Source organism: Podarcis muralis, chromosome 10 (assembly GCF_964188315.1).
Source record: "Podarcis muralis chromosome 10, rPodMur119.hap1.1, whole genome shotgun sequence".
Classification (NCBI taxonomy): Eukaryota; Metazoa; Chordata; class Lepidosauria; order Squamata; family Lacertidae; genus Podarcis; species Podarcis muralis.
The window spans coordinates 33,636,670-33,653,624 of NC_135664.1; the positions used below are offsets into that span (position 1 = coordinate 33,636,670).

The 16,955-nt window shown below is 39.6% G+C and overlaps 1 protein-coding gene across 2 annotated transcripts in view; it reads left to right on the top strand.

Annotated features, from left to right (window-relative positions):
• TRHDE (thyrotropin releasing hormone degrading enzyme) overlaps nucleotides 1-16,955 on the top strand; it is a 201,250-nt gene that overhangs the window by 41,549 nt on the left and 142,746 nt on the right. For both annotated transcript variants that reach the window (XM_028745676.2, XM_028745677.2), the window contains exon 3: nucleotides 8,878-9,004. In XM_028745676.2, coding sequence (XP_028601509.2) covers nucleotides 8,878-9,004 — 127 coding nt within the window. The remainder of the gene's footprint in view (nucleotides 1-8,877; nucleotides 9,005-16,955) is intronic.

A 16,955-nucleotide genomic window follows, 5' to 3' on the forward strand; every position in this document is an offset into this window, starting at 1 on the left:
AGTAAGATTTAGGATTCTGAAAAAATCCAAACACAAATAGTCAAAGAACCATGCTGGTGTGTTCATCTTACGTGTATACCTCAGAAGGCTTTGATCAAAATCACTGTCAATGAAATGTTTCATAGTTCCCTTTTCAGTAACCCGTTTCTTTCAAGGTTTTGTTGTGTGGTTCCCACACTACAGCAATGGGATGGCTGCTTCATGTGAGATTCTTGTTGCTTATTGGAAATACCTTTTTCTTTTTTTTTTGATAGCCAATAATGATGCAGTGCTCTGTTCTGTCACCATCTGCTGCTGTTCATGAGAAGACAGCATATAGCTCTGTCTGACATCATGGCAGCAGACCAGTTCTAATTTAAAACCAACCAGAGTGTGGGAAGCTGGAACAGGGAAAATAGCCCAAGAATATAATGCACATTTAAACTGGCAATTGTCAAAGGGCTGCATGTATCTTTCTGCATAAACATTTATTTGGTTGTTGACCACCTGCAAAACGGCAACTTCATACAGTGTAAATATAAACCATTTCATTGAATTTTCATCCCCCTAGTCTAGAAAACTATCTTTCATTTCCATTCTTAGAAGCATAATGTAGCATGCACTATAAAAATATACAAAATTCCACATAGACTATAGTAGCCTGCAAGGGGGGGGGGGGGGGAGACAGGATATAACGAGTTGCATAAAATCATAAAAGCATTAGACTCAAACATATCACTAAAGGTTTCTCTCTGAAATAAACTGCCTTTCACCGTCTCTCCTTAAAGATAAAAAAAAAAAAGATCTGGATTTCATGGGCTTCTTGAGTAGACAGTTTTAAAGAACTGGGGTAACTAGCAGGAGATTGTGGTGCTTGCCTCACATATCTTCTCCAATGGGAGAAAACTCTTAACTTATTTTGCTGATTTTAGGACACCCGGGGGGGGGGGTGAGGGCCATAAAGGTTGTTGACTTTATATTTATTTTGAAAATGTATAAAACGTTTCACAGCTTCAGGCCATTGAAGGTGGTATGCAAGATAAAAAAAAATAGAGAAAGTAACGAAGTATAGTAATCAATTAAATTTTACTCAGAGTATGCCCATTGAAACGAATGAACATGACTAAGCTAGATTCTTTTCAGTGGTTCTACTCTGCGCAAAAGCTGAATTAGTTCCTCCCCTCCTCAAGTTTTAAGAAACAATAAAACCAGAGGTTTTTTTTTTCAGTTGAACTCTCTGGGGTTCCCCAGCACCTCTTAGGTGGGCGCCATTGCCATTTTAAAAGAATGAGGGAGGTGTTCATGGTGAGTTCTGGTTCCTCTTTTCTTTTCTTTTAAATAGAAAAATAGCCTTGAATAAAACCACCTGTAAAACTATACACACTAAAACCATGTCTCCAAAGTACAATTTCAGTTCCACAAATGATTGGGTCACACCTCAGGGAAAGCCTTCTTAAACAACAGTGCTTTCAGTAGGTGCCTAAACGCCATCATGTTAGATGCATATCATAATTTCAGCTAGTAATTTGATTCCAGAAGTCTGGAACTGCAACACTTAAAGGCCTGGTTTCCAGTACAAGTTAAGCCACCTTCTGGGGCATGTGGTTCTCTGCAATGCCTCGTTTGAGGAGCTCTGTTGCCAGGCAAGGATATATGGGCAAGACACTTGGCAGAGGACAAGTATGTCTTGTTTGGACAACTGCAATGCTCTCTACATGGGGCTACCTTTGAAGGTGACCCGGAAACTGCAACTAATCCAGAATGTGACAGCTAGATTGGTGACCGGGAGTGACTGCCGAGACCACATAACACTGGTCCTGAAAGACCTACATTGACTCCCAGTATGTTTCTGGGCACAATTCAAAGTGTTGGTGCTGACCTTTAAAGCCCTAAACAGCCTCAGTCCAGTATACCTGCAGGAGCATCTCCACCCTCATCGTTCATCCTGGACACACAGGTCCAGCGCTGAGGGCCTTTTGACAGTTCCCTCACTGCGAGAAGTGAAGTTACAGGGAACCAGGCAGAGGGCCTTCTCGGTAGTGGCACCCACCCTGTGGAATGGCCTCTCATCAGATGTCAAAGAAATAACAACTATCTGACTTTTAGAAGACATCTGAAGGCAGCCCTGTTTAGGGAAGCTTTTAATATTTGATGAATTACTGTATTTTAATATTTTGCTGGAAGCCGCCCAGAGTGGCTGGGGAAACCCAGCCAGATGGGCGGGGTATAAATTATTATTATTATTATTATTATTATTATTATTATTATTATTATTATTATATTTTGAACTTACTTTAACAGCCAAAATGAAAAGAAAAGCCACAAAACACTGTACCTTTAAAACGGTTTGAAACTGAGTGATAAGTTATCAGTGTTATACTTATTCAGAATCACAGCCTCTTTTTAAACAGACTAGCATCTCCTCACTACCCTGCCCACATTGTGATCCCTGCTGCTTAGTGATACAATTTGTGAAACCATTGTATGCATCCTATGATTATACATTCATTTGTTCTTTTCAAAAAATGAAGTTTGAAGTAAGTTAGAGAAGCACATTACTGAACTTTAAATGATAATGTGTCCTTTTGTGATGAATGATTTTCTCTGCTTTCCTCATATTTAGTAGTTAAACTAAATGTTGATGGAAATTGCAAAAACGGAAGATTATGACAAAAACATATACATGTAATTCACAATCATTCCAATTTAAAAACTAATTAAAACTTGTTAATGAGGTAATTTATTATCTGTACTCGTACTGCAAAATCTCCTCGTTAGTGCAACATTGACAAGATTCATTTGAGAGCAGCCATATTGCTTTATCATATCTATATAATCTTCATTTCAAAGGTTTTACCAGTTTGCTCACCCATTTTTTCTTTGATGTTGCAATACAAGGGGCATATCCAGGAATAATGGATTTCCCCTTGATAAGGCTTTGTTTTGTTATCTTTCAGATGGCTGATTTCATCTTTGAAAATCTTGATCTTTCAATACCATCCCTCTGGGTATGACCACTTTGCAAGGTTCTCTTGAATATATAGTTTAAAAATGGGAAAATATGAGAATTCCTGAAATTTATGTCCATTTGTATGGTTGTTTCTTTTAAATTTGTTTTTATCTGACTTCAGAAGGATTCGACCAAAGTAACCATGGCCATTTTTCTGAAAACATTGCAAGTGTCTCTTAGCCAACAGCTGATTTATCATTGACATTTTGTATCCCTATAATATACTAAATACATTTTTGTTACAAAGCATCATAGAATTGTAGATTTAGAAGGCACCTCAAGGATCATCTAACCCCCTGCAATGTAATTCAGGAATTACAGCCAGAGGATCCCTGACAGATGGTCATCAAACCTCTGCTTAAATACCTGCAGTGAAAGAGAGTCTACTGCCTTCCAAGCTAGTTCATTCCACTGTCAAACAGTTATTACGGCCAGAAAGTTTTTCCTCATGTTTAGTCAGAATCTCCTTTCTTGTAATTTGAGTCCACTGGTTTGGGTCCCATACTCTGGAGCAGCAGATAACTAGCTTGCTCCATCTTCAGATATTTGAAGATGGCTATTGTATCAGCAACCAGTCTGTTCTCCAGACTAAACATACCCAACATCATCATTATAACCTTGGCCACTCTCCTCTGCACATATTCCAGCTTTTCAATATTTTTCTGAAACTGTGGTGCCCAGAACTGGAGACACAGTTTCTCCACACATTGTCTGACCAGGATAGAATAGAGTGGCACTCTTACTTCCATTGATGTGAACACCATACTTCTGTTTATGCAGCCTAGAATTTCTTTGCTGCCACATCACACTGTTGACTCTTGATAAGCTTGTGGTCTACTAAGACCCTAGATTCTTTTCACATGTATGCACTGCTGGCAATCCAGGTGTCCCCCATCTTAGACTTGCTTATGCAAGTCCCAAACTAGGGAGCCTAGTAACCAAAAGGTAACAGTTTGATGGTATTGATATGGTCACACTTGCCATGTCTTCTCTTTTGACCCAGATACATCTCGTGCACAAATTCCCATGCAATGAATGGTGTTTGTACAAGTCTACATATTTTCCTTTTCATTTCAGTTGTCCTTACTCAGTAGAAAGTTTTGGTAAATTTTGCTCAACATGAGTTACTTTTTGATAATGTGTGAGTAGCAGCTGACATCCACAAGGCACCTTTATTAGTGGGGCTGTCTGGATTATTCTGACTCCAGCAATTTAACTCACTCATCTTGTTCTGATGTCTGCTTGCTTCAGTGACAGCTTGCATGCATTATTCTGTATTATGGCAAGTTTGTTTATACTGCTTAAAGCTGAACATATACTGTGTGAAGATTGTTTTCCTTGACTTAGATCCAACTGTGCAAAAAACATTCAAAACTATCATGGGTCTAATCTTGCAGAAATGAAACTAATATACTATTAAGCCCTTAGTTTAAATATCAAACAGCCTTCAGGGATATAATAAATAATTGCATATTTTTGTCAGTCAAATCTGTTTCACCACGAAATAGAGTAAACATTGTTTTTCTTGAATTCTGAAATATCTGCTGACAAGTTCATGGTATTGATCTTCTCTATTTCTTTTTGAGTTATCCTGTGGTTTATTACTGAGCATTGCCTTTGTCCGGGTTTTCTGGCTCCCTATCTTGCAATGTTTAATTCAACTAAATTGCAGGGTGTTTGTCGTTTATCCACTCCTGTTCACGCTCCCCCTATTTATTCACAGTTACTTTGCTCTACATTTACACAAGCAGTTTTTTGAGGATAACTGGGCTGCCCTGTGCGTGTTTGTTTTCCATCCTTTTCACATATGAAGATTTAATGTGGTAAAGTCATCACAATATGACTTTTACCTCGCATGTCTCACATGGTGAATATTTCTTGTCAATGTTCTCCCTGTAGTGACACCTAGTATTTGCCATATTTAGCAACGTGTTAGTTCTCAGGCTTTTACTCATACATGATAAATACTAGCTGTCATCTTGTAAGACCACATTCACAAGATATATTCTCTTCATGAACAGAACATTTAAAATTCTCTTGTGATGACTTTGCTACATAAAAAGCAATGCATGAATCAGCCGTTGGATTTCTCTCTCTCTTAAAAACAGCCTGTGAGCATTGACAAGTTGCAAAAAAAAAAAAAAAAGACTACAATAGTATATTCCTTTCAAATTTGTGGGATTTGTGGAATGGGCAAGTAAGAGGGGAAAATATTATTGAACAGATAGGTCACTGGGAAACCGCAGCACTGAAATTTTGAAATGGACAAAGAAGGTACAAGGATACAGATAGATTGACCAGAACAGAACAAAGTCGTGGCAATTGTCTAGGGACAAGTTTCTCCATGCAGTGGGGTGGATCTAGAGTTAAGCTCAGCAGAGCTTTGCTTCTACTGGAAGAAGGGGTGTGATCTTCATGGATTCCTTTGCCTCCTGAAAAGTTGCTCCAATGGTTGGGAGGAACTCCATAGCAGCATGAGTTTTGTGTGTGTGTGTGTGTGTGTGTGTGTGTGTGTGTGTGTAGGGGAAATGCTAAGTTGATGCAGACCATCTTCACACTTCCTTAAGCAGGTAGTCTCTGCTGGATCTCTGTTCCTTGTCTGAACATAAGGAGCCTTCCCATTTGCAGAGTAGCTAATCTGGACCTACTGCTCAGGGATTATAATAAGTGTTAAACTCATGCACTGAACTGTATTCACTACAACACTTACGGAAAAGTGTCCTTACCCCCAAAGACACACTCTTCTTCCATTGTCTCTTGAGACAGACTGATGCCAGCAACATGTGTGTGTGGGGGGGGGTTTAATGTTTTCTAAAGAAAGTGGATACGATCATGGAATTCATGTATATACTGCATTGCTTCAAGTGTTGAAAAGTAGAAAAAGGGCTCGCCAGAGAGTAAAACTCAATTGTATTACATGAATCATTAGCTTAATTGTTTTTTCTATTTTACATTTCCTCAGAAAAAGGCAATAATTAGGTACTCTACTAAGATTCTGCGGTATAAATGTGAAGATTAACCATGACCTGTGTTTTTGTTTTTGTCGGAAAGTACAATTTCATAACTCCCAAGAAAAGCTTTGGGGAAATTATTCTGTCTCCCCACTTCCCATTGTGTCATTTCCACTTACCAAAAGCAATGTGGATTATGATCCTGGCATGACACTTGTCTGCATGTGAATGGATGCAAGTCAGATATTAGTCATGGTGTGGAACAGGGGGAAACAATGTGCTGCTCAGCAGATGGTGTTGGACTGCAGTTTACATAATTCTTGACCATTAAGCGGTGCTGACTAGAGCTGATGGGAGTGGGCATCCAACATCTGGGAAGCTTCCACATTGAGCACATCTGGTCTGTACAGCAAGGAGTGGGGAAACACTGACCAGCACATTTCCCCCATTGCTTATGTGAGATGTAGCTTTTGAGACTTCGTTTTTATCAAAGATTCTAAAATCTTGCTGAGAAGACCTCTTTCTGTCTTCTAGAACTTATTACTTATTCCAAGAATGGATGCCTCGCCAACTTTCTTTATAGCAGTCTAAACATAATCTTTGAGTGGCAAAAGCATAATATGTGAGAGAGCCATCAAGATCCCAAGCATCCGTGTTACTTCTGTAGCTGTGATGCTGATTGTAGTGTTTTAATATTTTGGCACCGAGGCCAGCTGAACTGATTGGAACTGGAGGCAGCCATATTAAATATCATTCCATTGTCTCACAATGGATGCTGTTGACTTCTTGAAGTCAGAAGAGAACATGCAAGACAGTAGCAGGCACAGGGGGTAGTGTGGCAAGACCGCTATTCACCAACAGTTTTTCTCCAGTTTTTTCACACAATTCTGCACATAACTGACCTCTGCTTTAGGGAAGATCTAACTATAACATTGTATTGTGTTGTAAACCATGGGTGCCACAAGTCACAGCAGGAGAGTCTATGGGCCTTCCTTTGATGTTTACTCAGGCATGCACATTGTATGGGTTTGCCTCTATAGACTGTGGGCCTATAGCCACTTACATGGGTGTAAGCCATTTAAACTCTGGGGGCCTTTGTAGAGAACTGTGCTTTGAAGAAGAAAGGGCTGCATGCATAGCAGGGATGTCCAACAGGTCAATCGCGATCTAATGGTCAATCCCCAGGAGGTTTTGGTAGATCGCGGTCAATTGCTGGCTCCTCCATCAGCCCCCGCCCCCTCACCCCACCCTCTAGATCGCTAGAATGGAAGAAGGAGCTCTCACTGCTAGGCTGACTGTTTCATTAGTGATCTCTTGGTGAGATACTTTTTTCATTTATTCCTTTCCCATGCTCTCTCCCCCCCCCCCCCCAAATGGGATTCAGGTCAAAGCTCAACAACTTTTACCTGAACCCCTGAAAAAACAGCTTTCCTTCTTAAAAAAAGCTCAACAAATTTGACCTGAACCCCCCTCACTGCCAGTTTTTAATTATGTGAGTAGATTGCAGTCTCTTGGAAGTTGGCTGTCCCTGTACTATAGCAAGCACTCAAGTGGTACAACTTCATAACTTTGGATTTGCTTTGTGGCGCACTCTTTTCAAGACTGATCCCTATTGGTGTAGATTTTTAGGGAGCAGAGTATGCTATTGTTGCATTTGGCAGTCAACCACATTAATGGTTTGCATATTGGCCTTGTTTACACAGTAACCATGGTTTAAAGGTAAGCATGTGGCATGCTGGGAGAAAAATCACCATTGCCACTATTAAGAGCTAATCCATGGTTTGGCTCAGTGTTAAATCTGATCATGGGCTTAAGGTTTGACTCCCTCAAACAAACCATGAGTACTTCACCAAGAACAAACCTTTGGTTACAGCTCATGGATTGTTTGGAGAGAGAGAGAGAAATCATGAACCTGGGTTCAGACACAACTCTAAGCCAAACTCTAAGCACAAAGTGGACATAGCTTTGACCCTGAGCATTCCACATGTTCTTCTTTAAACCATGGTTATTCTTAACTGAGGCTTCAAGTGACATGGGAACTGAGCCGCTGATTGCATATAGCCCTGCTTTGGGGTGAATAGCAGCAGTGTTTGATGTGCATTAGCTTATAGGCTGACAAATTCTATATGCTCTGTGAGGCACTTTAAAAAACTTTGGCTGACAGGAACAGCCTACAGAAGCAATGAAGGCTGCAACCCACACCCACTAGATGAAGAAATGGCTGTTTCATTTTGGTGATTCATACAGGAAGACAGCTGAAATGTTTTATGCTGAACGCAGCTTCAGCATCTACATTGTGTAAGAAGTATGAACAGCTTTAATATACTTACTGCATTTTGAAAATAGAAATACTGGCCTGGAGCAGTCATGGATGGGCTTCAGGAATACTAATTGTTTGTGTACACGAATAAGCTTATAAATGGTTATTTCTGAGGGCTTATTTTGCTCATCAGTGCCAGTATAAGAAAGGGTGGGTGAATTATTATATTACCTACACAGCCTGCTAATGTGTTCAGGGTTTGATGGAAAGTGCCTTTAACTTGCCATGAACTCCTTTCCTACTGAGCCACCTCTACATTTAAAGTAGGCAAAGAGCCATTACACTAATCCACTGTGCCATCATATCTCTGGAAAACACATGTAAGCAATTGCATTGAATATTCATATTTGATGCAAGATGTATTAAAATCTGTGTATTTGGCACCATATACAGCTACAGTTTTGGATTGGTGGCACTTTCAGCTTTGTTATTTTTAATTGTGCAAGTTTGTTATTTCAGTAAAGCCATCTATGCTGCTCATATTGGGATTTGGAGGGAGGGGAGGGCAGGGGGAGACAGAGAGACCTAACAGATTTGGACCTTTTCACTTTGTAATCCATGTAAAATGGCAGAAAACATAATGACCAGTCATTTCATTTGTTTTGTTTTCCAATCAGATCCGATTGTATGCAAGACCTGATGCCATCAGAAGAGGATCTGGGGATTATGCTCTAAACATTACTCGGAGACTAGTTGAGTTTTATGAAGACTACTTCAAAGTGCCCTATTCCCTGCCAAAATTAGGTAAGCTTGTCGAGAGGAACTGAAAGATCAGAGTATGGGAGGCTAAAAATAATGGTTTAGATCCTAATATAAGTTAACTTAAGGAAATAAATTTTCCCCATTCCCCACCATAGCCACACCTCTGGCGGGTCAAGAGTCAGGTCTGAACAATGTGGGATGGGATATGCGAGGTTAATTGCCTAAAATTGGGTGGACCTTGGCCTGATTTTGTAGGGTTCTCCCCTTTACACTCTCCCATATTTCTTCTCTCCTCCAGAGAGTTTTTCTGGGGGCAGAGTTGGATGTAGGAGGGAAGACAGGAAACTTTGCTTTTGTGAACTTCCTTGAGTTTACTTATCTTACTATCCAAGCCAGTGAGTAGTACATTCATTTTCTAAAAAGTTGAATGAGCTGGGTGGTCTACCTGTAGTCTTGTCTTAAACAACAATCAAATGGTATGGACCAATCAGGAACATTACACTTAGTTGTACAGAGAAAGAAAGCATGTATATATGTTTGTTCACATGCTCAGAATAATGGGTCTCCCTTCCATTTGAGCTATGTTTCGTTGGCGCCTCTTCTGTATAACTCCCCCCCCTCCTTAATCATGATAAATACTTTCCTGTAACTCTGCTTATTGAAGTGAATGACTCTAACCTTACTTTGCATATACCTAAAAGTATATGCTCTCTTCCTTTGTTCTGTTAGTACTCTACTCTCGTACGCTGGAATATTTCAAACTGTGTTATTATATGTACCCTCTTTAGAAACACATGGGACTGAGATCCAGAAAACACATTACTCAGCAGCTCTCTTTTTGATCGCAAGTGTTTTCTGATTTCCAACCACAGGTGTTCCTCCCTGGAATTCAGGTGCTTCTTCATTAAAGCACTAGCCTGCTGAGTAGCATCATTCTTAGCCTTGCAACTAACGGTGTGGCAGGAGATACATTAATTTATACTGTTCCAAGTGGGCACTTTATGCATTTTTAATAAGTCTGAAATTGTATTTCTTTCCCCCCTCTCTTAATTGTTTTGTTGCATGTAGTACTCCATTAAAGTCAAAGTAGCTAACATGAGATTGGACTAACTCCAGCTTACTGCTTTGCCTTTTCATGCCTGTCTGCAATTTGTCCTGCATAAGTGTTTGTCATGAAAATATGGTGCAAGCCGTTGACCTATGGGGTGGCGGAGTCTTTGCAAAATAAGCTTTTGATCTCAAGAAGGTAAAAGGAAAACACAGTATCTTTCTTAATGGGCAAAAAGAAAAGAGTTGTTCACTTAAGTAGTCTGAACATGGTAGTAGATAAAGAGTGGGTAATCTTGAAAATGTAATTTTCTATATATCTTTCAGTAAAGTGTGGACTCTCATTTCAATGTATTTTCTAGACATGATGGATAGTACACAAGCTAACTTACAGACCACATTATATTTAATAGATGGTGCTGTTGGTAGCTGGTTTGTCTAGTCAGGGAAGTGTTATTTTCTCCCATTCTGGTTGCAGTTTTATTCTTTCTAATGGATCAGCTTGGCAGTTAGCTCTCGCCCTAATTTTTTGTGTGTTGAGGTGGCATCTGTAGCTGAAAACACCTTTTACTGTTTCTTATATGAGTCTGGTGCACCAGCTCCTACTTCTCTCTAGTCACAGTTCTTTGTGCCCAGATAACATCTAGGTTAGAGTACTGCTGCCTTTGCCAATCTGGTATTGTCCAGATGTTTGGACTACAACTTCCATCAAACCCTACCAAGACAGCTGTGCCAGATGGGGCTGATGGAAGTAGTAATCAAAAACACCTAGAGGGACCATACCTTGGAAACTACAGCTGGTTCAGGAAACCTGGAGCTAGATGATTAACTAAGGCTGGTCAATCAGAAGACACATCCTTAGTTCAAAAATAAAAATCACTGGATTCCTTTTTGTTTCTGGGTACAATTTAAAGTTCTGGATTTAACTTTTGAACCCCTATATGACCCTTAGAGCTGGGTATCTGAAGACCAACTCCAGGATTGTGTAGAGCAGGCATGGCCAAACTTGGCCCTCCAGATGTTTTGGGACTACAGTTCCCATCATCCCTGACCACTGGTCCTGTTAGCTAGGGATGATGGGAGTTGTAGTCCCAAAACATCTGGAGGATCAAGTTTGGCCATGCCTGGTGTAGAGGGATGGGAATTCAACAAATCTGAAGATAGCAATAATGATTGTTTGTGGGAGTAGCTTTACAGACTGACATCTTTCAGTGATAGTTATGCGCAGTCAACACTTCTTGCTGTAATACTCCTGTTTTGCTGAATAAATAACATGAGAAGTAGCAATGGGGTTTGTACCCACACTTTTATTTCCACATTTATTTCAGTAAAGTACTTTACTTTTGTACTGCTGGCACAGTAATTACAGTGAAGATAAAACTACTGCTGTTTCTGTCTGGTTTGTGCCTGGGCGAAGAAAAACAGAGGCCTTCCCATTTTTCCACGTAGAAAATGCTGCCTTTGAAATGGATATTTAACCACTCCTGATTCTAAACCATCCACAGTTTCTTTGCAAGACTCTCTGTAAAGCATTCCTGGATCCTCTGGCAATAAGTTGATAATAAGCCACTGTTTATTAAGAAATAAGTGGAGAAAGAAGTACTGTTAATTAAGCCCAAATATATCAGTAGTTATATAACAGCGATGGGGAACCTGTGTTCCTGCAGATGCTGTTTGACTCCCAACTCCCATTAGCCCCAGCCAGCATGGTCCAGTGGTCAGGAATTATAGCTGTCATCCACCAATATCTGGAGAGACAGGTTCCCTACCTCTGGTAAAGCAGTACACTAATAGTAATGTACAGATCTTGTACTCATATGGGGAAAACCCCCACTACTGCTGCTACTACTATTTTTCCTCCTCCTCCTCCTCCTCCTCCTCCTCCTCCTCCTCCTCTTCCTCTTTCTCTTCCTCTTCCTCTACTATATTTCCAGAACCCCTTGAAAGTTGGTATGTCCTAGTGACCAGAGTACAGTGGTACCTCGGGTTACATACGCTTCAGGTTACATATGCTTGAGGTTACAGAATCCGCAAACCCAGAAATAGTGCTTCAGGTTAATAACTTTGCCTCAGGATAAGAACAGAAATTGGGCTCCGGCGGCGCGGCAGCAGCAGCAGGAGGCCCCATTAGTTAAATTGGTGCTTCAGGTTAAGAACAGTTTCAGGTTAAGAACGGACCTCCGGAACGAATTAAGTACGTAACCAGAGGTACCACTGTACTTTAGTCCTGTTAACTTGCTATGAATAACTACCATCAGTATTTATTTGTGTTTGATATATTTGTTCTGGTTATTTCAGGTTGTTGCAGAGCATCTTGGGATATTTCTACCTGTCATTGTGCACTTACTTTAAATTCTCTCACCTTGCAAACACTGCACTTGTCAACAGATCCTTTGCGTGTTCTTGGTCTTTTTTGTAGTCCTTGGAGGAATGCAGCTGTAACTTAAAAGTTTACATAGTTTGTTTGTTTGCTTCCATAAACTGGACATGTTTAAAGTAGCTGCACATGAGATTTATGTGGCAGTTCACACACCTGCTGTCAGTCATTGTAAGTGTGTAAATTGTGTTCTCCACTTGTCCAACGGACACTTATATTTGTCAATCAAAACCATATATGAGAATTCACTAAAATTAATAGCAGACAAATAAAACTCTGGAATTCTCCAGTGTGAGGTGTGCTTTGCATTTAAAAAAAACACATTGTTGTTCTAGATGCAGGGTTAAGATAAACAATCTAAAATGGCAACTAGTTATTTCTGTAAATATTTATGTGGAAGAAATTGCCATGAGCTTTAGCGAGATAGTGTTTGCTTGTAATGATAAGGCAGACTTTCTGGCTTATCGTGATTTATTGTGAAAGAGCAGCATGGTGTTGGATGCTGCTAGGTCACTCCTACTTCACTCTTCCCCTAGTGCGAATGGGATAAACAATCAGCACATCAGCAATTAACCACGGCTTAAGGTTGTCTCTTGATTGTGGTTTGTTAAGAAGCAGCAACAAACTGTGTTCTGAAGTACAGACACATAGAGAAGCCAGACTTCCTGATCTGTTTACTCTGCTTGTGCCTGGGGCTGGGTGAGTGCAACCAGTGTGTTCAAACATACTGTGTGTGCCTGTTTTAGTGGTGCATAAATAATGTTTCAAAATAAATAAATAATGTTCTGTTAATTGAATCATGCATACTGAAATTATCCATGGATGAAATATATCCATGTGATATGTATTGAAATTCATGAAATCTCGACCCAGAAATGATTTAGGTGAGGTAAAAAAATAAAGCAGATAGATAGTTCGTCCATTTCACTTAAGAGAAATAGGTAATTGGGGAATATTAAGCTCTTTTTGAGATTCATACATACATTTTCTCAAGATTACTGTATAATGATAGAAGGAACTGACTTTAAAAACCCCCCAGCTTATTTGGTGTTCTTAAACTAGGACTTAGTAGATGGGGGGCGGGAAGAGAGAATTTTCTAGAACTTACGTGAAAATGGATGAAAACATGCAGTAAATATGTTTCTCAAATTATTATACTGAAGTTAAGCGCAGACTACAGATTTTCTAATGTAGTGACATAAGAGACTGAAGCTATGAATCAGGCACTCCATTGTTTATGAGTTGTTTTTGTCATTAACTCACTTTTAATAGCCTCTTCTTAAATGAATGAATGAATGAATGAATGTTTTCTTCCCCCATGGTACACACCACTGCACATGCTCCCTCAGAAGCCTTCCTTGGTCCCTGCCAGGTCCTGTCCTCTTCTCCCCAAATGGAACTTAGGCTTGAAGGAAGCCTTTTGTACATGCGTACACATGTTTGCATGGCTGTGCATGTGCAACTGTGGAGCAGGCAAATGTGCCCATGGGTCCAAAAAGTTGGCAAACTCTATCCTACTATATTCAGACTTCTTCCCCCCCCCCCCTCGAGCTCTGCAAATCTTTGTTGAGCACATTATGTGAAAGTAAGAATTATGAGCCAGTGACAAGAATAACATAAAACCTCTTAGAATAAACCCTGGAGTAGTTATTAAGTTATAACGTCGAACCAGACGCATTTTGTGCAGTGTCAAAAAATTGGTGGCAGTGTGAAATAAGTTTTTGTGCAGTTGGGCATATGAGATTTAATAAGGAGCTATGTAGTTTCTTTAAAAAATAGATAGATGAGAAAAGATAAAAAGAAATAGAAAATGAAGATGAATACTGGTTCATTTGAAATCTTCATAAGCTTATATAAATAGTATATTATGGCTCTAACTACTTGACTAGTCAAGCCATTTATGGACTTTGGCATTTATTGAACTCTGTTTTAACAGTGTATGTAAGTATGCAGCTGTTACATACCAGCACAAAGCAAACACAAAACTGAATATTACACAGTTGTGCCATGGTACCTCCTTTCACATTGTGCTGAGTATGTTTCAATTTATTTGTTTCATGCTGATCAGACTGTCAACACCTGGGATTGAGTGTTTTGAGTTTGTTGTGCTTGCAAGCCTCTGAAGAAAATCCCTTAAAGCACAACTGCTGTCTTGCCATGGCCATATTTTTGGTCCTCTGCTCACATATTTTAATCTACAGAAGCACTGATGCCCTGGGATCCCATTCGATGAGTGGTGGCATATTGTGATAGATGCAGATGTTCTGTTTCTGAATCAACTGAGAGCTTTGTTTCCGTTGATGGACTTCAAGGTGACATTTGTGTAGGTGAGATGCTCAGCAACAGCACTGTGAAGCTTAGCTGCCAGAAGAAGGATCGTGAGCACTGTGACATTTCTGTGTGGATCAGATAATGCAAGAAAGTGAAACAAATGTGTCATCATCTGTGAACATCACTTCTACTCCTAGAGTAGGGAATCTCCCCTACTCTAATGAAAGTTCGGACAGATCAAGTTCAGCAAATAACACCTTGTGAACTTCCTCCTGGTTTACTGAAGGTTTCAAAAGGCTTCCCTTTGAGCTACAGATCAGAATCAACTTCAAAATATTTATTCAAGAACTCAACAAGAGAGTCAGCCACTTCATTACAGAGAGCACCAACGTCTCTTCTATCAGTTAAACATATGGTTGTATTCCTTGTTTGTGTGCTTTCTCATCAGCTGAATTCCTTTCAGCATCACAGTTCCATATGCCTGTGTAATAGCTTAATCCTTGAAAGCATTGACGCACCCACCAATCAAATACTGTGATTTCAATGCCAAGCAGTTTGATTCTGTTGATGTAGTCAGCTAGGATTCACCCTGAGTATCATATCCTGGCGTGCTCTGGTCCATGGGGTCACGAAGAGTCGGACACAACTAAACGACTAAACAACAACAAACCGTAAAGAAGCTATATTCTTACATGGAGCCAAGAGAAGGCATGCAGGGAGCTTCAGCAAACTATGCAACAATGAGCTTACGAATGTTAGAAATTACAAAGATCTCTCTTATCCCTCTTTTTCTCATCAGTTCTTTTAGATAGTATATACAAAACATTGTTACAATCCACTTAATATCTTATTGTCAAAGGCGAGGTAACAGAAGTTATGAGAGGCTAGAGAGTTTTCCAGTTTTGACAGATTTTCAGGTTCCTGGAAGGAATTTGGGGTGTGTTTCTCCTGGGAACCTGCCATTATGCACAAGTAAATTTGCATTCACAAGGGGCGCAGAGGGGAACTGCTGAAGATCCTGAGGAACATGTGTGATAAGAGGTTCATAGAGAACTTGGGACACAAGCCCATGACACTGACCAATAGATGGACTGCTCTTCACAAATTAAGGTGGTGCATTTTGTAGTGTGACCAGCCACTATCTACTCAAAGTATTTTCTTTTAAGTTTTCAAAAGGTGGGGAGGAGACAGGAGCTCTAGAGCCCAACAGCTCAGGAGTTGATCCCAATGGATGACAACACCTTTGCTGAGGAGCTGCAAAAATTGTGTGGGGATGCTGTGTGAACAAAGTTAGAAATGTTTGAAATTTTGAAATGTATGAATTTTTCAAGTCCTGTTCTTATTCAGTAGTCTTGTCCTACTTTCAGCCACCAATGATGTCATCATGCTTGTACATTCATCCTACTAGACAGAGTAGATTGTGGGTTAATTTGGCTGCTTATTTGATTTTCCCTTCCTGGAAATCTTGTTGACATTTCAGGGCTCAATTTGGGTTATGGACTCAGGACAAAGATCTCGCAAATTCTTAAGACAGCTACTGGATAAGGTTACACTTAAAGTAATACAGTATTGAACTGCAGGGTGCTTTTATGGGATATCTAGAGTATTCTGCTGAGCTAGGTTCTCACAATTTGCATAGAGATGCATTGACATTTTATTTAATTATCTTGGGTTAGATTATATTTGTCTAGCTAGATTCAGTATCCATTTAGGAGGATTGAATAAATTCAAACACAATATGGATGAAGCACTTTGGGAAAATGTAAGCTGAGGTTTATATTCTGCTATTTGACACAGGACTGAAAACATACATTGTTGTTTTACATGGAGTGTCTATAATCTCTTGGGAATGCTTTATTTGTTTCTAGATTGGGCAAATGCCTAAATTCAAATATGACTAATTTTATCATCTGAAAGTATCTGACCTTAAAATTCTATTACCCTGCTATGTTATGAGTTCTCTTGCTTGATTTAGGAGAGTAACCTTTCTTGTAAAGTTGCCAATAATGGTCTTTTTGTCAATTTACCACCACCATTCTTCTGTAGTGACTTCTGATAGTCAGATATTGAGGGAAAATAATAATCCTGGCTGTAAAGCCCAGTCCATAAAAAGGCAAAAGTTTAGTGCTAAGCATAGGAATAGTGACAACATTTGATTCAGTTTGCACATTTATTTTTATTTTTGTTCATTAAATTTGTATACCACCCTTCACCCAAAGATGTCAGAGTAGTTCAAACTATAAAAATACAAAATAAAAACACAAAATACATAATAAAAACAAGAACCAGAACAAAACA